This window comes from Acomys russatus, chromosome 24, assembly GCF_903995435.1.
Source record: "Acomys russatus chromosome 24, mAcoRus1.1, whole genome shotgun sequence".
Classification (NCBI taxonomy): domain Eukaryota; kingdom Metazoa; phylum Chordata; class Mammalia; order Rodentia; family Muridae; genus Acomys; species Acomys russatus.
Window position 1 is genome coordinate 20,094,802 of NC_067160.1, and position 17,522 is coordinate 20,112,323.

General features: G+C 35.0%; 2 protein-coding genes across 2 annotated transcripts in view; both read left to right on the plus strand.

The window, feature by feature from the left end:
- Scn9a (sodium voltage-gated channel alpha subunit 9) overlaps positions 1-17,522 on the plus strand; it is a 156,453-nt gene that overhangs the window by 111,947 nt on the left and 26,984 nt on the right. The window contains exons 18-20 of the mRNA XM_051167159.1: positions 6,121-6,241; positions 13,939-14,093; positions 17,147-17,320. Coding sequence (XP_051023116.1) covers positions 6,121-6,241; positions 13,939-14,093; positions 17,147-17,320 — 450 coding nt within the window. The remainder of the gene's footprint in view (positions 1-6,120; positions 6,242-13,938; positions 14,094-17,146; positions 17,321-17,522) is intronic.
- LOC127207716 (sodium channel protein type 1 subunit alpha) overlaps positions 1-17,522 on the plus strand; it is a 278,089-nt gene that overhangs the window by 36,332 nt on the left and 224,235 nt on the right. The window lies entirely within an intron of this gene.

A 17,522-nucleotide genomic window follows, 5' to 3' on the forward strand; every position in this document is an offset into this window, starting at 1 on the left:
ATTGAGTATATTAACGTTTAATTGAACCCAATTTCACTGGGAAAATATTTTAGATGTAAACACTAAAATCATAGCAGGAGAGGGTCATTATATTCATAGCTCTGTATTCACAGATTAGAAAATTAAAACTGAGCATTTGGCTGCTTTCAGGGTCATTTTTAATATAGGAAAGAGGCAGTGTACCCAACTTCCAAGAGTAAAATTTGGGTAATTTTAAAATAATTCAGCAATGACTAGCATTGTGCTTTTATAACCAATTCAAAACCGTAGGTGTTTATTCATATTTAAACCATCAAGCAAATGTTAATAAGCTGTGCCTATCAAAGAGAAATAAGTGTTTGAAAAGTTTCATTTAATCTCAGAAGTAATATCACTCACCAATAAAGGTAGGCTTTGCTCTGTGCAGGTTCCCTTGCATCTAGTTTTAAGTGGAGATGAATAAGTTCTACAGCTCTGATTTAGGAGGGTACAGACACTTTTGTTAAGATCATAAACAATGATATAGGCTGCTTTACCTAATATTTCTAAAACATATATAAGAAAAATATTTTTCTCTGATATCAAGTAACATTTATTTTAGTATGATCTTTCAAAGACAGGGTAGTAAAGTCATACTAAGAATCTGGCCTTATTTTATAATCCAGCTCATAATTTTACTTTCTGTCATTGTTGAAATGTTTGTATTATTTGTTGTCCACTGTGCAATGAGGAATGCAAAATGTTACCCTGAAATAGTCACACTCTGGGAACAATGATCTAATAATTTACAAGGAAAAAAGAACAATCAACAAACAGATAAAAAGAATAACACCTGATGTTTCAGTGTTCTGCGTACAAGGTTATTGTTAAGAGTTAAAAATAGCATATTTCTTCTTCAACTGCTAGTTACTTGAATTCAATAATCTTGAAGAAAACCATTTTACAATGTAATAAATACCCTTCAAGTAGATCATAAATAAAAGCACACACACATATAATAGCACTTACATAAAGATAGTAAACCATACAATATTTCAAAATTTTAACTTAACATGCATTTGCATATGTACACATAAATATATACGTTGTATACATATATGTTAAATTATGAACTCATACATTTTTTGCCAAAATCATGTTAGAGGAAGCACAATACATAATCAAGAAATGATATCCCTGGGCCTGGAGAGGTGGCTCAGTGGTTAAGAGTGCTTGCTTCTCTCTCAGAGGATCTTTGTTCAGTTCCAAGCACTTTTGTCAGATTTTTCACAACTACCTGTAGCTCCATCTTGAAGGATTTGATGCCCTTTTCTGGCTTCTGTAAACACTGGATTAACATGCTCAAACCTAGGCACACATATACATATACATATACATAGACTATTGATTAAATTTTTTGACGGAGTAAAAGCTGAGCCTTTCTGTTTTAAAGAGTGATTTGGAACATGGTAATTTGACGCAACCTGCCTGTACAGGGGTAGGAGAGAAAGCATTTTTCATACATGAAAACTTTGTATTGTGCATTGTGCCTTCAATATTTGAAACTCACGTGTCAAACACAGATAGTTATTCTAGTATTAGGAATTTTCCCCTGATAATCTTTATTTAGAGGAAAATGAAATTCCAAACAGATACAGGTTTTTTTTTTCTGATTTGTTTTGAATTTATGAATGATATGTAAAGAAGTTTGAGGGTTTGAATGTATACTTGGACCTTGTACTCTCTTCACATTTGCACCACTTAGGTCTTGCTAACCCACTTGGAATTTCTCAGCAGGTGTCCATTGTGAAAAGCTCACTCGGAGTAGCAATACTCACCATGGTCACCTTATGACCATGGCACACGGAAGCCTTGAAAGCCTTATTAGGGAATGTCCCTTCTGTTTTAGTTAGGATAAATCTATAAGATTATACTGCAAAATCTAAACAAGGAAATATGCAGCCACCTTGCTGAAATAGTGCAGTTGGGAGAGTGTTAGAATGAATAAATATGCAGACTTCAAATTCCTATGCCCCCAAATGTTGACTTTGTTTTTCATGTTTTTAGGCAAGGTCTTTATCTAATACACACATATATACATACATACATATATATATATGTATGTATATATGTATATATACAGTTTATTGCAACTAAAGATATAGATATTTATGTATCTATAAAGCTATAAATGTGTATAGATTTATATAGACATATATATAGATATAAAGATATATCTATATCTTTAGTTGCAAACAGATAAATGATTCATATGGATACTCAGCTTAGTCATCTAGAAATTGAGGCTATATCTAGTAAATTGCTCTCTTTCACGTATACATAGTAGGGCTAATCTGATATTAATGCCCTCTACACTTGTTCTCTTAAATACCAATCCTTGCATTTCAATTTGTTTCTTTCAACCTTCTTGCTCTCCCTTACATCCCACTGTTTTCATGTTTGTGTGAGTAAGTTTGCCAGGCTCTGCTCCTTAAAGAATATTTCCTTTCTTCTGTGATGCAAATAGGTTTACAATGTGTATGCAGTCTAAATGCAGCATAATTGGGATGTTTTCTGTATCCGACATACTATGAGAAATGTTGTTGAATTCTGTGTTTTCTACAGTTCATGATTTGTCTTTCATAGTTTTCTGGTTTTGGGTGAAAGATTGATAGTCATACTTGGTTTATGGCACAAGAAAGAACCAAATAGCATTGATTTCTGTCCATTTTCTAATCAAGAGCCTTTTGGTGCTCTTTGGTGTTCAGGTATAAAATTAATAAATATGTCTTTGATCAACATAGGGAGTTTTTTTAATATGGCACATATTTAACTGGCTTTTTCTTGCATGCAATAGGGAAAAACAAACTCTATGGCAATAAAAGAGAAAACCACAGAAAATAATAAACCTTTTGCTTTCATCATGGTTTCAATAATATAAGGGGTTACTTTTATAGCTATATATGTTTACAGTGAGATAAATATAGCTTTGCAACCACTGTTTTATTGATACACAGCAAAATAGAAAAAGAATATAGATAGGTGATAGGTAGATTTATAGACACATATATAGATAAGTAGATGATAGAGATATGGATAATATAAATATAGATGTAGATATGAGTAAAGGAGAAAGTGGAGATGACTTTTATTTTTCTATAATTTTGAATCAAATGCATTATTTTCATTGAAATAAAAGAAATACTATTAAAATACATTTATAGTCAACCTCATAGTTAGAAGAAAGGAAAGCCAACTTTGGAACATTTTCTGGTCTTCATAATTAGTAGTCAATCTTGATTCTGTCCTCCCTTCATTTAACATATATATATGTGTGTATTTATATATATATAATTGCAAACAAATAAATTATTAAGAAAGTATATCATTCACATTATATTAAAATAAAATTAAATATCCTAATATTAAATTACTAATATTATTTGATTCACCTTTCATATCTAACCCCAAAGAAAACTTTAAAATTGATAAAGAGTTTTAAAATATAATAATTATAAGATTGTAGAAAATACGGCAAAGGCTGGAATAATCTTTCTGAATCATAAAAATAAATATTACAGATTTAAGTGTTAAAGTTAGAGGATCCTGCTGTATTCATTAAGTGATATTTTTTACCTCAAGATAAAAATTATGTTATAGGCATCACCTTTTGCTCATAAAGATGTTTTTAAAAGTCCCTATGAAATATCAAAGTTTGCAAAAGCTTACACATTACATATATGTATTTTAATATAACAAACATAATTAGTTACTTGTGAATAAATAGTACATTAAATATTGACCATAATTATCTGACTTGTTATATAAATTAATATAATTCATATTGGAGATAATGAAAAATTTTAAACTAGTGAACAATAATAGGGTATAGTTATTATTGCTGAGCCAAACTCTAAATTTAATTGACATAAAATCATTATCTGTTAAAAGAGGTTTCAATAGAAAGAGACACTATATAAAATGGCCTAAAGTTTTCCTTGCTTATAATGTAACGGATAAATATTTACTAATGCTCTTTTATTGAAATTAGTTTTCATACAATATAGTCTGCTCATGGTTTCCACTCTACCAACACCTCAGTAGGCTCCACACAGAGATAGTAACTATGCTTTCACTATTTAGCCTCTCAAAATTCTGTCCAAATGCAAATTAGATTAGTTCTATTTACAAGCTGCTACCAGCTGAAGGAAAACTGTTCTAACTACACTATTGTTAATATTCTGACTTACCACAGGGAAGTTCTTTATGTTCTTGTTGTCAGTAGTTTTTCCCACTGTTTTGGGTCCAAATGAAAGCCATGGATTTCTATCACAGGGTGTAAGGATGCTGTCTTCTCCGTAGAATCACGGTCTGGTCTTTGGTTCCTCGGTAACAGTTCACTGAAGCTTTGAAGTAAAAACTGAGATCATCAGATAATTGTAATGTTTTATGTCTAGTAAAAAAATGTTTTTTTTTATAGACTTACCATGATATAAAACAGTAATCATTTTAAGTGTCTTCTAAGAACTATTATTTGGTATACTGGTATTTATTTTGAAGCTTTAACTCCTACAGAATATTTAATGTAGCCTGGGATAAGTCTTTATTAACACGATTTTTTTGAAATTAATCTTTTCATACAATACAGTCTGCTCATAGTTTCCCACCTCCCACGCCTCAGTAAGATCAACATAGTGATGCTAAGTACGCTTTCACTAAGACTTATTTAATTAATATTTCTCCATTTCAGTTTAAGGTACTTTAACTGACCTACTTTCTGCAGCCCACCTTTATAACTGATCTTAATAATGAAAGCTTTCACTAGTAGAGATGGCATATCTACTGAAGCAGTCATTTAATAAGTCATTTAATAAGGTGTTATAAAAAGGACTTAACCAATATTCCATCTGTGCAGCATACCAGTGCTTGTTTGGCTGATGAGGGATGTGTGATTATTATAACACTAAGATTTCAGTGTAGGTTCATAAGAACCTCAAAGTCCATTTTAAAATGAATACTTTAGACACAAATTTATTAACAAAGGATCATTAAAATGAACATTTTTATATTAGCACCTGAATTTGCTTAAACAGACATTATCATCTTAATAAGTGAAGCATTTTTATGATAAGCAGTAGCTTCCCATATTCACATGTTGTTTAGCAAGTAAGGATCATAAATGAACCCTTCCATTAGAGTGACGCTCCACCCCTCTGTAAACCGATATCAGGAACTTGGCTGAGTTTTGCTGCTGGTAGCGGATGTACTGTATCTGAGTCTCCTGTGTATGTGTGTATAGGTGTAGACATACTGCTTGATTGTAAAGTTTGGGGGGGGGAGAGCCTGTCTGCATTGTGATCAGCACAGTGATCATAATCTCAAGTTCAACGCTGTCGTGTCTGAGTCTGCCATGTTTACTTCCGTTGGATTTTTGTTTCCGCATTTGCATGTGATGCTCCCTTAAGTGGCCACTCTTTTTGCCTTGAAAAAATAATACTTTAAGATCTTCTCTTTCGACAGTAAACTTTGATATTAAAATGGGTGGTGTTGGTACAGTCCTTAACATTTGGATTCCAATACAGTTTATTTTCTATTTGTCTTGTTTAAAGACTTTCTATCTATAGCATCCTGCTCCCTATTCTGTCCTGAAAGTAAACAGAACATATTTAGATATTATTGCACAGTTTTGAAATCTCAACTAATTAAATTGCTTTTCTGGCAACTATCAGCTCTGTCCGTTTAGACATACAACATTGGAAACTTGACACTTGCTTAGTAATGTTCCCAGAGGTCAGCTCTGTCCCCCAAATTAACTGCACATAAGTCGGTATTAAGATAATAAAAATAAGTGTGACCCATAACTTCCCAAATTATTCTTAACACAAAATGCTCCCTCTTGCGAGCTTTGCCCAAATGTTTACTTAATAGCATTCCAGAATTTATTTTATTTTATTTTTGCAAGATGTGTAGATAGAAAGATTAATTGTAGATGTGCCATAGGGTAACTTGGCCTCAACATGTGTTTCTATGTTTTTATAGTCACCACGCTGTTAAACATTCTTCATGATACTTTGCATGACTGGTCATTAAATGAGGCTTGCTGTCACACTTGAACATTCGCTAAATGACCTGTTCGGTGGGGTGTGGTGAATTCCTTTGTAGAGACGGCACCGATCGAGCTCCTCGGAGTGCAGCACAGTGGATAACCCTCTGCCAGGAGAAGGAGAAGAAGCAGAAGCCGAGCCTGTAAATGCAGACGAGCCAGAAGCGTGTTTTACAGACGGTAAGGGCAAAGCCGGAACTCTCACTTTTCACTGACGCTTTGAACGTAATGCTATCTGGGAACTCTTTGCCTAAAGAGGGTGTTTCTGATCTCCGAAGCGTGCTCTTGATCCAAGAGTCTCAGTCCATCTGATTTAATGGATTACTAGGTGTTGCTAGCGTTTCTCTTTGTTTCAAACATTAAAGCGATCCGTTAAGACTAAATAATTCGAGCCGGCATGATGGCGCACGCCTTTAATCCCAGCACTCAAGAGCCAGAGGCAGGCAGATCACTGTGAGTTCGAGGCCAGCCTGGTCTACAAAGTGAGTCCAGGATGGCCAAGGCTACACAGAGAAACCTTGTTTCCAAAAACCAAAAAAAAAGACTAAATTCTTTGGATTTCTTCAGTGTTATCTCCCTAAGGGAAGTAATTTAATATGATTGACTGCTATGTCTCAAAAGTCATCCCTAGCCTAGTTTCAGAGGACGCAGAGCATCCCACCATTGTTTTTCTTCTACTTCTCTGAGAGTAATAAAGTCTTTTTCTGTTTCTTTAAGGACAACTTTTAATGCGTCCTATAAGCAATGCCATACTGAAATGCCAGTCTGGAAACCAGAGAGGTTTTAAACCGTGCCTGTGGCTTCAGTGAGCGTTCCTGGCCTATTATGCCTTTAAGTAAATATGTGTATCTTTGGCCTTACTCTTGAGAGCTCAATCTGCTTAACAAGAGCCTGCTGGTCATATCAGATATTCCTTGAAGCATTCAAGTTTCACGTATCATATACCACTCCTGGCCATATACCCAGAGAAGACTCCATAACAGAGATATTTGCAACCCCATATTTATTGCTTCTTTTTTCACTGTGCAAACATTGGCATGCACATGCATACACATACATGTGTGTGTGCACACACACATACACACACACACACACACACACACACACGTATACTAAGAACATTTAAATTTTTGCAGGAAAAATGGATGAACAGATAATGTATAGTATTAAGTGAGGTCATCCAGTCAAAGAATAAAAAAAGACAATAAGATATGTGTTGGTGTAATAATTGAGTATGTGGAGACAGCATAACATTAATATAGAGGACAAGAAGGCTAATCCTAAGGTGAGGAGGAAAGTCTGGATGCAAGTAATGAATACTGTTATGAAAGAGGATGCAAAACTAGAAATTTTCCTAGTTTGATTTCTACCATGATTTTCTTTCTGCTTTTGGTGGTGAGTGAGTACTGAATAAACTATATTCAATACTGAAAGTATGATATTTACTGTGAAGCTACACAACCTCCATTCTGAATACCTATTCTAACTTTATAGAGGAGGAATGATATAGACTTTGAGTCCACTTAATTTTGATTTTTATGTTTTTATTTATTTGCAAGTTTTTAACAATAAAGCTTATAAATTTTAATATGTACATGTCTAAAAGTTGAAAGTTGATGTGACATGTCTTACATATCTTTAACTTATTCTAGTCTTTAACTCATAACATCACGTTCTACACAATAAACTACTTTGAAACCTTAATCTCTTTCAGTCTCTAGTTCACAGAAACACGGAGGTAGACTCAAATCTGAGGAGATTCTGAGGCATGCTAAAAATTTGGGGATTTCCTGAGCAATTGAACCAGAGGCTGAGGTCCTCAGCCTCGCATGGAAAGCCTGCTACATTTGGGCTTTCTATTTACTTTTTTAATATATTTCTTCTACAGAAAAATAAAAATTTTCAAGCAATATATCCTGACTATAGTTTACCATTTACTTCTCACAATAAGCCTTCTTACTCCTTTTCACTTTCTGCCATACTAAACTTCATAATGCTCTTAGAATTTTCCAGGAACTTCATTCAAATTAAAACATATGATAATGTTTTAGAAAAGTATGCAATTCTATCTAAATAAGCATATACCACCTAAATAAAACCACAAATTGGGGTCCAGGCAAAAGTTCCATCTAATAATAAGGCACAAATTTTGACCCTGGTAGACATGCATTTTAATTCATTCATCCTTAACTGCCTCTGAAAGAGAGAGCATAATTTTAAAACCTGGAATTTCAGATTTAAAACAAAGTAGAAATAACATGCCGTATATATGAATACTGAAAATTTCACATGACATAATACTTATGAATTAGTCAACAGACTACTTATCTTGTATCTTTCTAAATGTTTTCAAGCATTTTAACAATTCCACAATAAAAACTGTACTAACACCAAGGCCACCGACTCAGTCTACCCATTGGATTACCTACACCAATGTTCTCTTTAGAAATTACTGACTTGCTTTTAGCCTTCACAATTTCCTTAAAACTTCTCCTATAACACTCACGTATTAGGCCATGTGACTGGAAAATAAAGGTATCTAGACTACAGTGATACTTGGATTCTTTTTAAATACACAGTAGATTTATTTTATATGAGAAGCAAAGGAGCTTATGTTATTACCTGTCTATGTATTTTGTGTTTACAGGGATTAGTGCTGTCGGCAGAGCCATGGAGTTTTCTTAAGAGGAGCTAGGTTAAAAAAAAAATATTGAAAGTTTTCCTTCCATCAGAAAGGTGACAAGTGCCTACAATCCCAGTCATTAGGAGGTGGAAGCAGAAAGGTCAAGAGTTCAGAGTTTAGCTTCAAGTAGCCTGGGCTCCAGGAGACCTTGTTTTAGAACAAACAAAAGGAATTTAATCCAAATGTATGACTTTTTTTCTCAGCAAGTTGTTTAACAACCATGTAAAAATACAGTTGTACAATTTTTGTCAAGATTTCCCCTGTCCAGTTTAGGACTAACATTATTTAGTTAATTACTTAGTTAAGTAAATAAAACTAATTTACTTAACATCATAGCATAACTAGAATGAAATTGAGCTAATCAGTTTACCACTTTAAACCAGAGAAAAGTCTTAGAAAAACACATTTAGGCTCAATATAATGGATTAATTATGCTACTTCCAACTATAAGAATCATCTTACTCAGAACTTTATAGAGATTGTTTTTAATTCTACAAAACATCAATGAGAATAATTTTGGGTTAGTCTGAGAGTCTTAATACTTTCTAAATTTAGACTAGTTGTAGAAAAATATGTTCTGATAGCACATTTTGAAATCAGCTAGGTCTAGACACATGAAAGATGACCGAGACACAGTATCTCTTAAATGATACCATGGAATGTATTCCTGGAGACTCTACACTGCTGCCAGGACCTGTTGTGGTTACCACTAGAGAATCTATAGTGTTGCCAGGACATATTTCAGTATCAGGCTCAGCCTGGAAAACAGGGGAACCACTTTTGCTCAGTCTCTGAACCACTGAGTCACTCACTCATTTATTTAACCAATAAACAATTAGTAAATTCTGTGTACATCATGGGGGCTTCTATGCACTGGAATATGATAGAGATGAATAAAACAATGCCTCTTTTGTAAATAAGCATCTATAAATAAGCAGATCAAAAGGGAAAGGGAACTACTAAGAAAAGGCCCATCCTGTAAGTACTGTGACTCCTGGAGACCTTTTTTATAAAGGTAACTTTTGATCAGGCCTAGAAAAAAAATTAAGTGGGCTAGGCAAATAAATGAAGAAATGATTTTTGAAGGTCAACAGAGGCACTTCTCTCTGGTGAAATAGATCTAACATTTGAGGAAAGTCAAGGAACCAGTATCTATTGAAAGACTGACAGGCAACGAGAGATAAAATTCAACATGGTAGACGTAATAAACCCATCCCAGGTGCCTGTCACAGACTTGAATGGCAGCAAGGACCTAATTATGAAGTCTCATGGCATGCAATCTTAAGAGAGAGCAGGTAGGTGACGACCGCACACTCTTAGTGATTTCTTGGAGGAAACGCAGATTACTGGGTCATGGCTTTGTAATTCAAGACTTCTGCCTCCTTCCTGAGGTGTCATGATGTGGTGCACTGTTCTTAATATCTTAGAGAAGAAGGTGACGATGAGTATGACAAACCGATTATTTCTATATTGTGCTCTTTTGGAGTTACTCAATTAGTAATTTATATAATCAGAATCTGATTTAAAGTGTAACCTCTTTTTCTAAAAATCATGGATTTTCAGTTCATTGTGGAGGTGGGCCCAGTTTGTCTTCTCTTTAAAAATATTCTGAGTTCATCAACTCTTTGTACAAACAACTAATAACCAATTCTCACCTTGATAATAGAATAAGCAACTCCATTCAGTCTTTGCCTTATTTTGAGAGGAAATTATGAATGAAATATTTGTTTCAGAACATATAGACACTTTTAATTAAAGTATTAAAAAGCTTGTTTTCCTATTGATTGATTTACATTGATTATATTGATTACATTGTAATACTCAGTGGTATGCTGTCCTTAGGTGGTTTCTTTGTTATTGGGCACATTGTTTTAACATGATGAAACCCTGCCTAGACTTTATGTAATGCATCACAAAGCAAACTAACGAACCCACCCTAAAGACAAAGATCTGACCCTCTGGGACTCATTAGGCTGTTTAGAGATACTGTGGTGTTTACGTTTAATTAATAGTCATTCTAAAGAGAAGGTATGATAAGCTTGCTAACCAGCTAGGTTGGAAATCCCTGAGGATTTGCCTTTGCATGAAAGTCAGGCAGGCGACTGAGCACTCCTGCCTCAAATAAGAGAGAAATTCTCCATGGTCTGGGAAACCCTAGAGGCAGTGTTTGTGAAGCTTTGCCTCAGACAAAACTTTCCTTACTTTTCTAATTGCAATGCATGGTGTTTTCTTTTCTGTAGTCATAAAAACAAACAAACAAAACAAAACAACAACAACAAAAAAACCAGTATTTCTTTCCATTTTAAGACCATCAAAAGTACATCTCAAGTAGCAAAATCTTGGTTAACATTAATTTCTCCTCCAACGATTCTTTTTAATAGTAATTCTGGTTGGTTTTTTATTAAGTTGAACAATTTAATAAATGTTTTAAATTTGCAATGCTGATTGTCTGGCCCATCGTGTTCACACTTCCGTTCGCCTGTCCATCACTGGCCCATCATTGTAGCATCCTGGCTTTCCATGAACTACACTAGCCACTTCCATTGTGTCTCCTCCTTCCTTCCACTGGTCCCAGTGGTATTCAGGTCAATGCTTAGCAACTGGCTGTCCAAGAAAAAAAAAAAAATACATCTGCACATAGCATTTTAGTATAAGAATTTCTGAAGTTGATATGTACAAAATTAAGAAATAATATTATATGTGACTACGACAATCCACATGTGTAATTGTGTCTTATAGAATGCTAATGTTGAATTCTGTAACTGCCTATCATTGCAATTGAGTAAATATAGTTCATGAGAACCAGTCAATGTCTTGATATATATTAGTTACTGAAATAAACATAATTTCACTCCTGCATTAATGATTTGAACAATTTTTTACTAACTACATAATGGAGGTTGAGGAATGAGAAAGCTTTTCTCAATGACTTCTGCTTTCCATAAACATAACATAGACTTACTGTTTATCTACTTCATTAACATGGCCCCCATCATTTCGTTACAGGTACACAAAGACATACACACACACACACACACACACACACACACACACACACACACACACACACTAAGTCCCCAACAATTACCTATGATGGTTTTTACTGTTTAAAGGTTTCTGCCAAGCTGGTTTCACACCATGGCTATGACCTTGCTGAATGTAGGATACACAGAAGCCAAATAGCATGACACGTTCCACCATCCGAAAGGAAAAGCCACATGCAGCCTCAAGAGTATGAGACAGAGAACAATAATTAGGAAAGGATGAATTCCTAACACTTTCTACTTAGAAAGAAAAGTCTTGAATTCTAGGTTTATTTAATTTAATCTCTTACAATGGTGACATTAGCCAGCACATTTCAAAAGTTCCTGATAGTTTCCCAAGTGATCATGAACCACTATGGTTCCAGCAAGCGACTGAATCCTGTGCCCTCCTAGTGGTATTGTCACAAGGTGTTCCAGATGTGAGTGATCCCATTCTTAAATATTTTGTTTCTGTGACTTGCATGAAAAAGTCTTGATCTCTGGTACACTTATCCTAATCATTTCTAGCCCACATTTCCCCTCTGACTTTCCGATTCAGACTTCAAATATTTACCCCATACCTATGTTAGAAGATTTACTGAGATCACTAACTCATCAGTCACCAAAGAACCTCATATTTTTATGAGGTTCTAAAGTCATTTTTATGACCTTCAGTCACTAAATCCTGCTGATGATACAAGACAAATGTCTTGAATCTGCTATTGCTCTAATTTCTCATTACTCTTTCCCCTGGGCAAGGATACAGTATTAGAACCTTATAAACTCTATGGCTTTAATTTCTCTTCCACACACCAGCACCATATACTATTGAGGATAACTAATGAAATTGCCTATATCATTCTTCATAGCCATCACTTACTCCTAAACCTTGATCTATATGATATAATTCCTTGAGGCAGAATAAAACTGTTTCATAATCTGTCCAATTACCATAACCATGCATCTCTCACTTGTATCTCTAAGAGCATCACTGCTCCAATGCTAACAATGACTTTGTCTGACGCACGTTGCAATGGATCTCCTTCCAAATTCTTGCTTTTACTGAAACCAAACTCTTTCTCATACTGATATATTGATTTATTTCAGGCTCTGCCTCTTCCAGGCAACCTCTTCTGACTTCTTTTTCAATATGCAAGCCAGGTCATGTAGAGTGCTTCATTCTTCCTAAATGATCCCTATGTCTGTGGTTTTAGTTGGCTTATTCATTGATTACATTAATTTCTGTGCCTACTCAACCTGAATAAAATAAAAAACCAATCCCCTGCAGAGAAAAAACTATATACAAAGATACACTAAAACATTTGGTGTATAAAAAGAATGAATAAGCATAAACATTTGAAATAAAATTGTCCTCAGTATTTCTAGCAAGAAAACTATGAGTCCCATTTCAAATCTTTTAAACTTAGAACAGATAAAAATATATTTATTTGCATTATCTAATGACATTTACCTTTTTATGTTACTTTCAAGACTTCTTATTACTTTTCTCAATATTGTCTAGAATATCGTCTCACAAAATGTTTTGTCTTGTGTTTGTGTTTACTCCATCAAATTTGATATGTTACCAACGATGTCACTGAGCTTCTGATCCTCTTGCTTGGATTACAGGTGTGCAGGCTCACTGCCTCCACCTGATTGCATGATTGCAGGACCAAACAAGGCTTCATGTTTGCTTTGCAAACATTCTACCAGTTGAACCATACTTCTAGCCCCTCAGTGGTTCTTCTTGCTGCATGTGGTTTATTTTATTTATATGTAATAATACAGATATATGCTAAAAAGGAAATATAACAAAAAATTGGAAAAACAGACAAGTTTTGAATTCAGGAGTAGAAGTGTGTCAAACTGCATTATCTGTCAGCAAAGGAAGCTTTGAAATTAGTTTTGCTTCACTGTTACATTTCTCCCATTCATTCATTCATTTATTCATTAAATAATTTAAATAGTGTAGAAGAAACCAATAAATCAGAAAATCGCACATGGCAAATATGTTCTGAGTTAGAGAAATAATTGGCAGATACTAAGAAATGCCTTCAAAATTAGAAAATGAAAGAAGACGATGTGATTGTGTGAGAAAGCTGTCCCTTATTAATATATTCTAAGCTTCTTACTAGATTATCAAGGTATTCTACGCACATTGTTCTTGCCAGGTTGTGTGAGGAGATTTCCATGCTGCCAAGTTAATGTTGACTCTGGGAAAGGGAAAGTCTGGTGGACCATCAGGAAGACATGCTACAGGATAGTTGAACACAGTTGGTTTGAAAGCTTCATTGTTCTCATGATCCTGCTCAGCAGTGGAGCTCTGGTGAGTGAGTCGAAGACTGGAGTCATAAGTTAGTATCTTTACACATGAAAAAAATGAAAGGGAAGTATGGCAGACTTTGCTGAAGGATTAATCATTTGGCTACTGTGAATGTGGTTCCTTCTGACTTCTTTCTTAGCACTATAGCTGTTGTATATAAAAAGGCTACTGACTTATTTAAGATTTATTTTATTGTTTATTGTGTGTTGCAGACATGTGAGAGTGCAAAACATGCCCACAGATGCCAGGAAGGGGCATCTGATCATTGGAAGTGGAGTTATGGATGATGTGAGTCACCCATTGTGGGTGCTGTGAACCGAATTCAGGTCTTCTGCAAGAGCAATATGTCCTTAACCTTTGGGCCATCTGGATTTTGCCATGTTGTTTTTGAAATGCTTACCAGATCTGAGAGGTTTTTTTTAGGAGAGTCTGTAAGGTTACTTAGATATAAAATCAAACTCATGTGCAAGTAGGAATACTTTGACCTTTTCTTCCTGCATCCGTAGCTCTTTTATTTCCTTCTTTTGTCATATTGCTTTAGAGTAGCATTCCAAACACTGTGCCGTATAGGAATGGAAAGAGTGGGCTGAGGTCTTCCTGATTATAGTAGGAGAAGCCTGAGTTTTTCTACATCTAGTGTGACACTGACTAAAGGTTTGTAATGCATAGCATTTGTCGTGTGGAGGAATGTTTCCGCCGTCCCTAGCCTCTATGACCTTTACCATGGAGATTTGTCGATGATCTTTTCATCATTCGTTGATGAATTTCCATGATTTATGTCTGAGCTGATTTATGTGATGAAATATATATATTTATTTATTTACATATGTTGAACTAATCCTGCATCTGTGGAATGAAGCCAACTTGGTCATGATGATCTGCTTCATATAATTTTGAATCTCATTTGAAAATGATTTGTGGATAATTTTTGCATTTATATTTATCACCAAGAAAAGCCTGCAATTTCTCTCTGCGTGGTGTTTTTGGGAACCCTGCATTCTTCATATACTATATGAGAAGAGCCCAGAACTACAGAGTACTGATTTCTTAGCAAGTCTAATCTCTTAGAAATTAGAAACAGAATGTGCCTTCAGAACATATATCTGAGTCTTATCTAGTATATCTCAAGCCCATAATAACCAATAAAGTCTCTTACTTTGTCTTATTCTAAGTCATATATGTGTCCAACATATTATAACTATCACTTTTCTTAAAATGTGCACAAAAGAGAATGACATTCTGGAAGGAGGGATCTCCAATCAATTAAACAAATCACAAAAAGCAAGGAAACAGGCTCTCAGTTTGTTGGTGTTTTTGCTCAAGTAGTTTTCCAAGTGAAAGAGTTTTTTGAAACTCTTATCTGTCAAATAAATGCAAATGATAGTTATAATATGGCAAATAATTACCATATCTTATAATTTTAATAAATATTTTTCTCATTAAATTCTTAAAAATTTCTGAGAAGTATAAAACTCCATCACTTAACAAAGACACTAAACACAAAATTTAATATGTTTTTCCATATCTCAAATACAGTAAATGTCAGTTATAACTGCAAAATCACTTCTTCTTTAACCGAGACAGAAAACACACCAAAAAGTAAAAGAAATAAACAAGTATTACCTGAAATGAGGAGTAATAAAGTCTAAAGCCTAAGTCTTTCCTTGACTTTATGTTTCTACAACCACAAAGTTGGCTGGCCTTGGAAACTGAGACCATGAATCTGAGTTCAGGAGCCTGGCTCTGGGGCAAGGCACAGTGAAATATCTCAAGAGGAGCATCTTTTTTCTAAAAGATTTATTTACATATACAGTGCTCTTCCTGCATGTACACCTACACGCCAGGAGAGGGCGCCAGATCTCATTATAGATGGTTGTGAGCCACCATGTGGTTGCTGGGAATTGAACTCAGAAGAGTCTTCAGAAGAGCAGCAGGTGCTCTTAACCTCTAAGCCACCTCTCCAGCCCAAACATCTTATCTTGTCACCAAGATTCACTGTTCCTCTCTTGAAACCTGTACCTTAATTCTAAGAGCAGCCTTCTTTGGCACCACATCCCATCCTTGCTGTATTTTGGAGATACGGTTTCTGCTTAGACAGTTTGCATGAGTCCTCTAGAACTTGGAGAAAGGCACATGAAAATCTCCAGAGCTAGCCTTCTCCCTGACCCCCACCCCACCTCAGTCCTGCTTACTATTAGAATATTAGGCAGTGTTGTGCATCTTAGCAGAACTGCCCATTCTTTTTTTACCTTGCTTCTCAGTTTGTTTCAGTATTGGAGTCAACAGTTGGAAAAAAAAAGGGGGGGGGGCTAAGGATCATTTTTTAAAAGTACTGACACAGATTTGGGGAGCGGGAGGCAAGGATGAATGTAGTCTGTGCAGTCTGTGAGCATGGACAAGTTAATCAGTAAAGCAATCCTTTCTAGCTCTCATTTCCTCCAACAAGGTGAGTAGCAAAAAAACCAAATTCATATGGGCTTTGATTAACAGCCATTTTAAATACATCCATTAGTTCAAGTCTCTATATCTACTTAAATTATTTCCGAGAGAACTTATGGCTATGACTGCCTTATCGTTGCCATTCTTAGAAGTTTTTGAGGAGTGTAAATTCTACTTGCATGGAGCAAGAGCGCTAAAGGAGGTTCCTGACCTTGTAGGTGGCTATGAAGTAGAGTGCTGGTCTACAAAGGTCTATAAGAGGAACTGACCCTGGAATGAGGTTCAAAAAGATTAGGATATTTTCCATTTGAATGGAGGGAAAAGAAAAAAAAAAAGGACAGACAGGTGAAGTAAGAACTCTTTAGTTTTAGAGACATCACTCTGTCAGAGGATCACATGTAATTTCATTCTTTTGCCATCTCTGTGCCACTGGACACAATGAAAAGATTGTATAACTAAATTTTACACAGGAGCTGCAAAGTAGAGGAAAGCTAGCCAAGTGCTTTTCACACCGTTGTTTTCTGTGATGTCCTCACCAGAACTATCTTTTCTGCTTCTCCACTGAATCATAAATATTAGACTGTACATGAATTGAAATTCGAATGATGTTTCTACAGGCCTTTGAAGATATATATATTGAAAAGAAAAAGACCATTAAGATTATCTTGGAGTACGCTGACAAAATATTCACCTACATCTTCATTCTGGAAATGCTTCTCAAATGGGTGGCCTATGGGTATAAAACATATTTCACCAATGCCTGGTGCTGGCTGGACTTCTTAATTGTTGATGTAAGTATTTTAGAAGAGAGTTTAATGAGTGATTTAAGTGGTTTGTTCTCACAGATGCTTTTCTATATTATCACTTTGTCATCTTCTTCTTTTTTAAGGCGAGAAGCTTATGTTTTTAGGAATATTAATTTAGATTATAGAGATATGTTTTTAATGAATAGAACAGTAATTTTTCAACCACTGTCACTTCCCTTCTACCCTT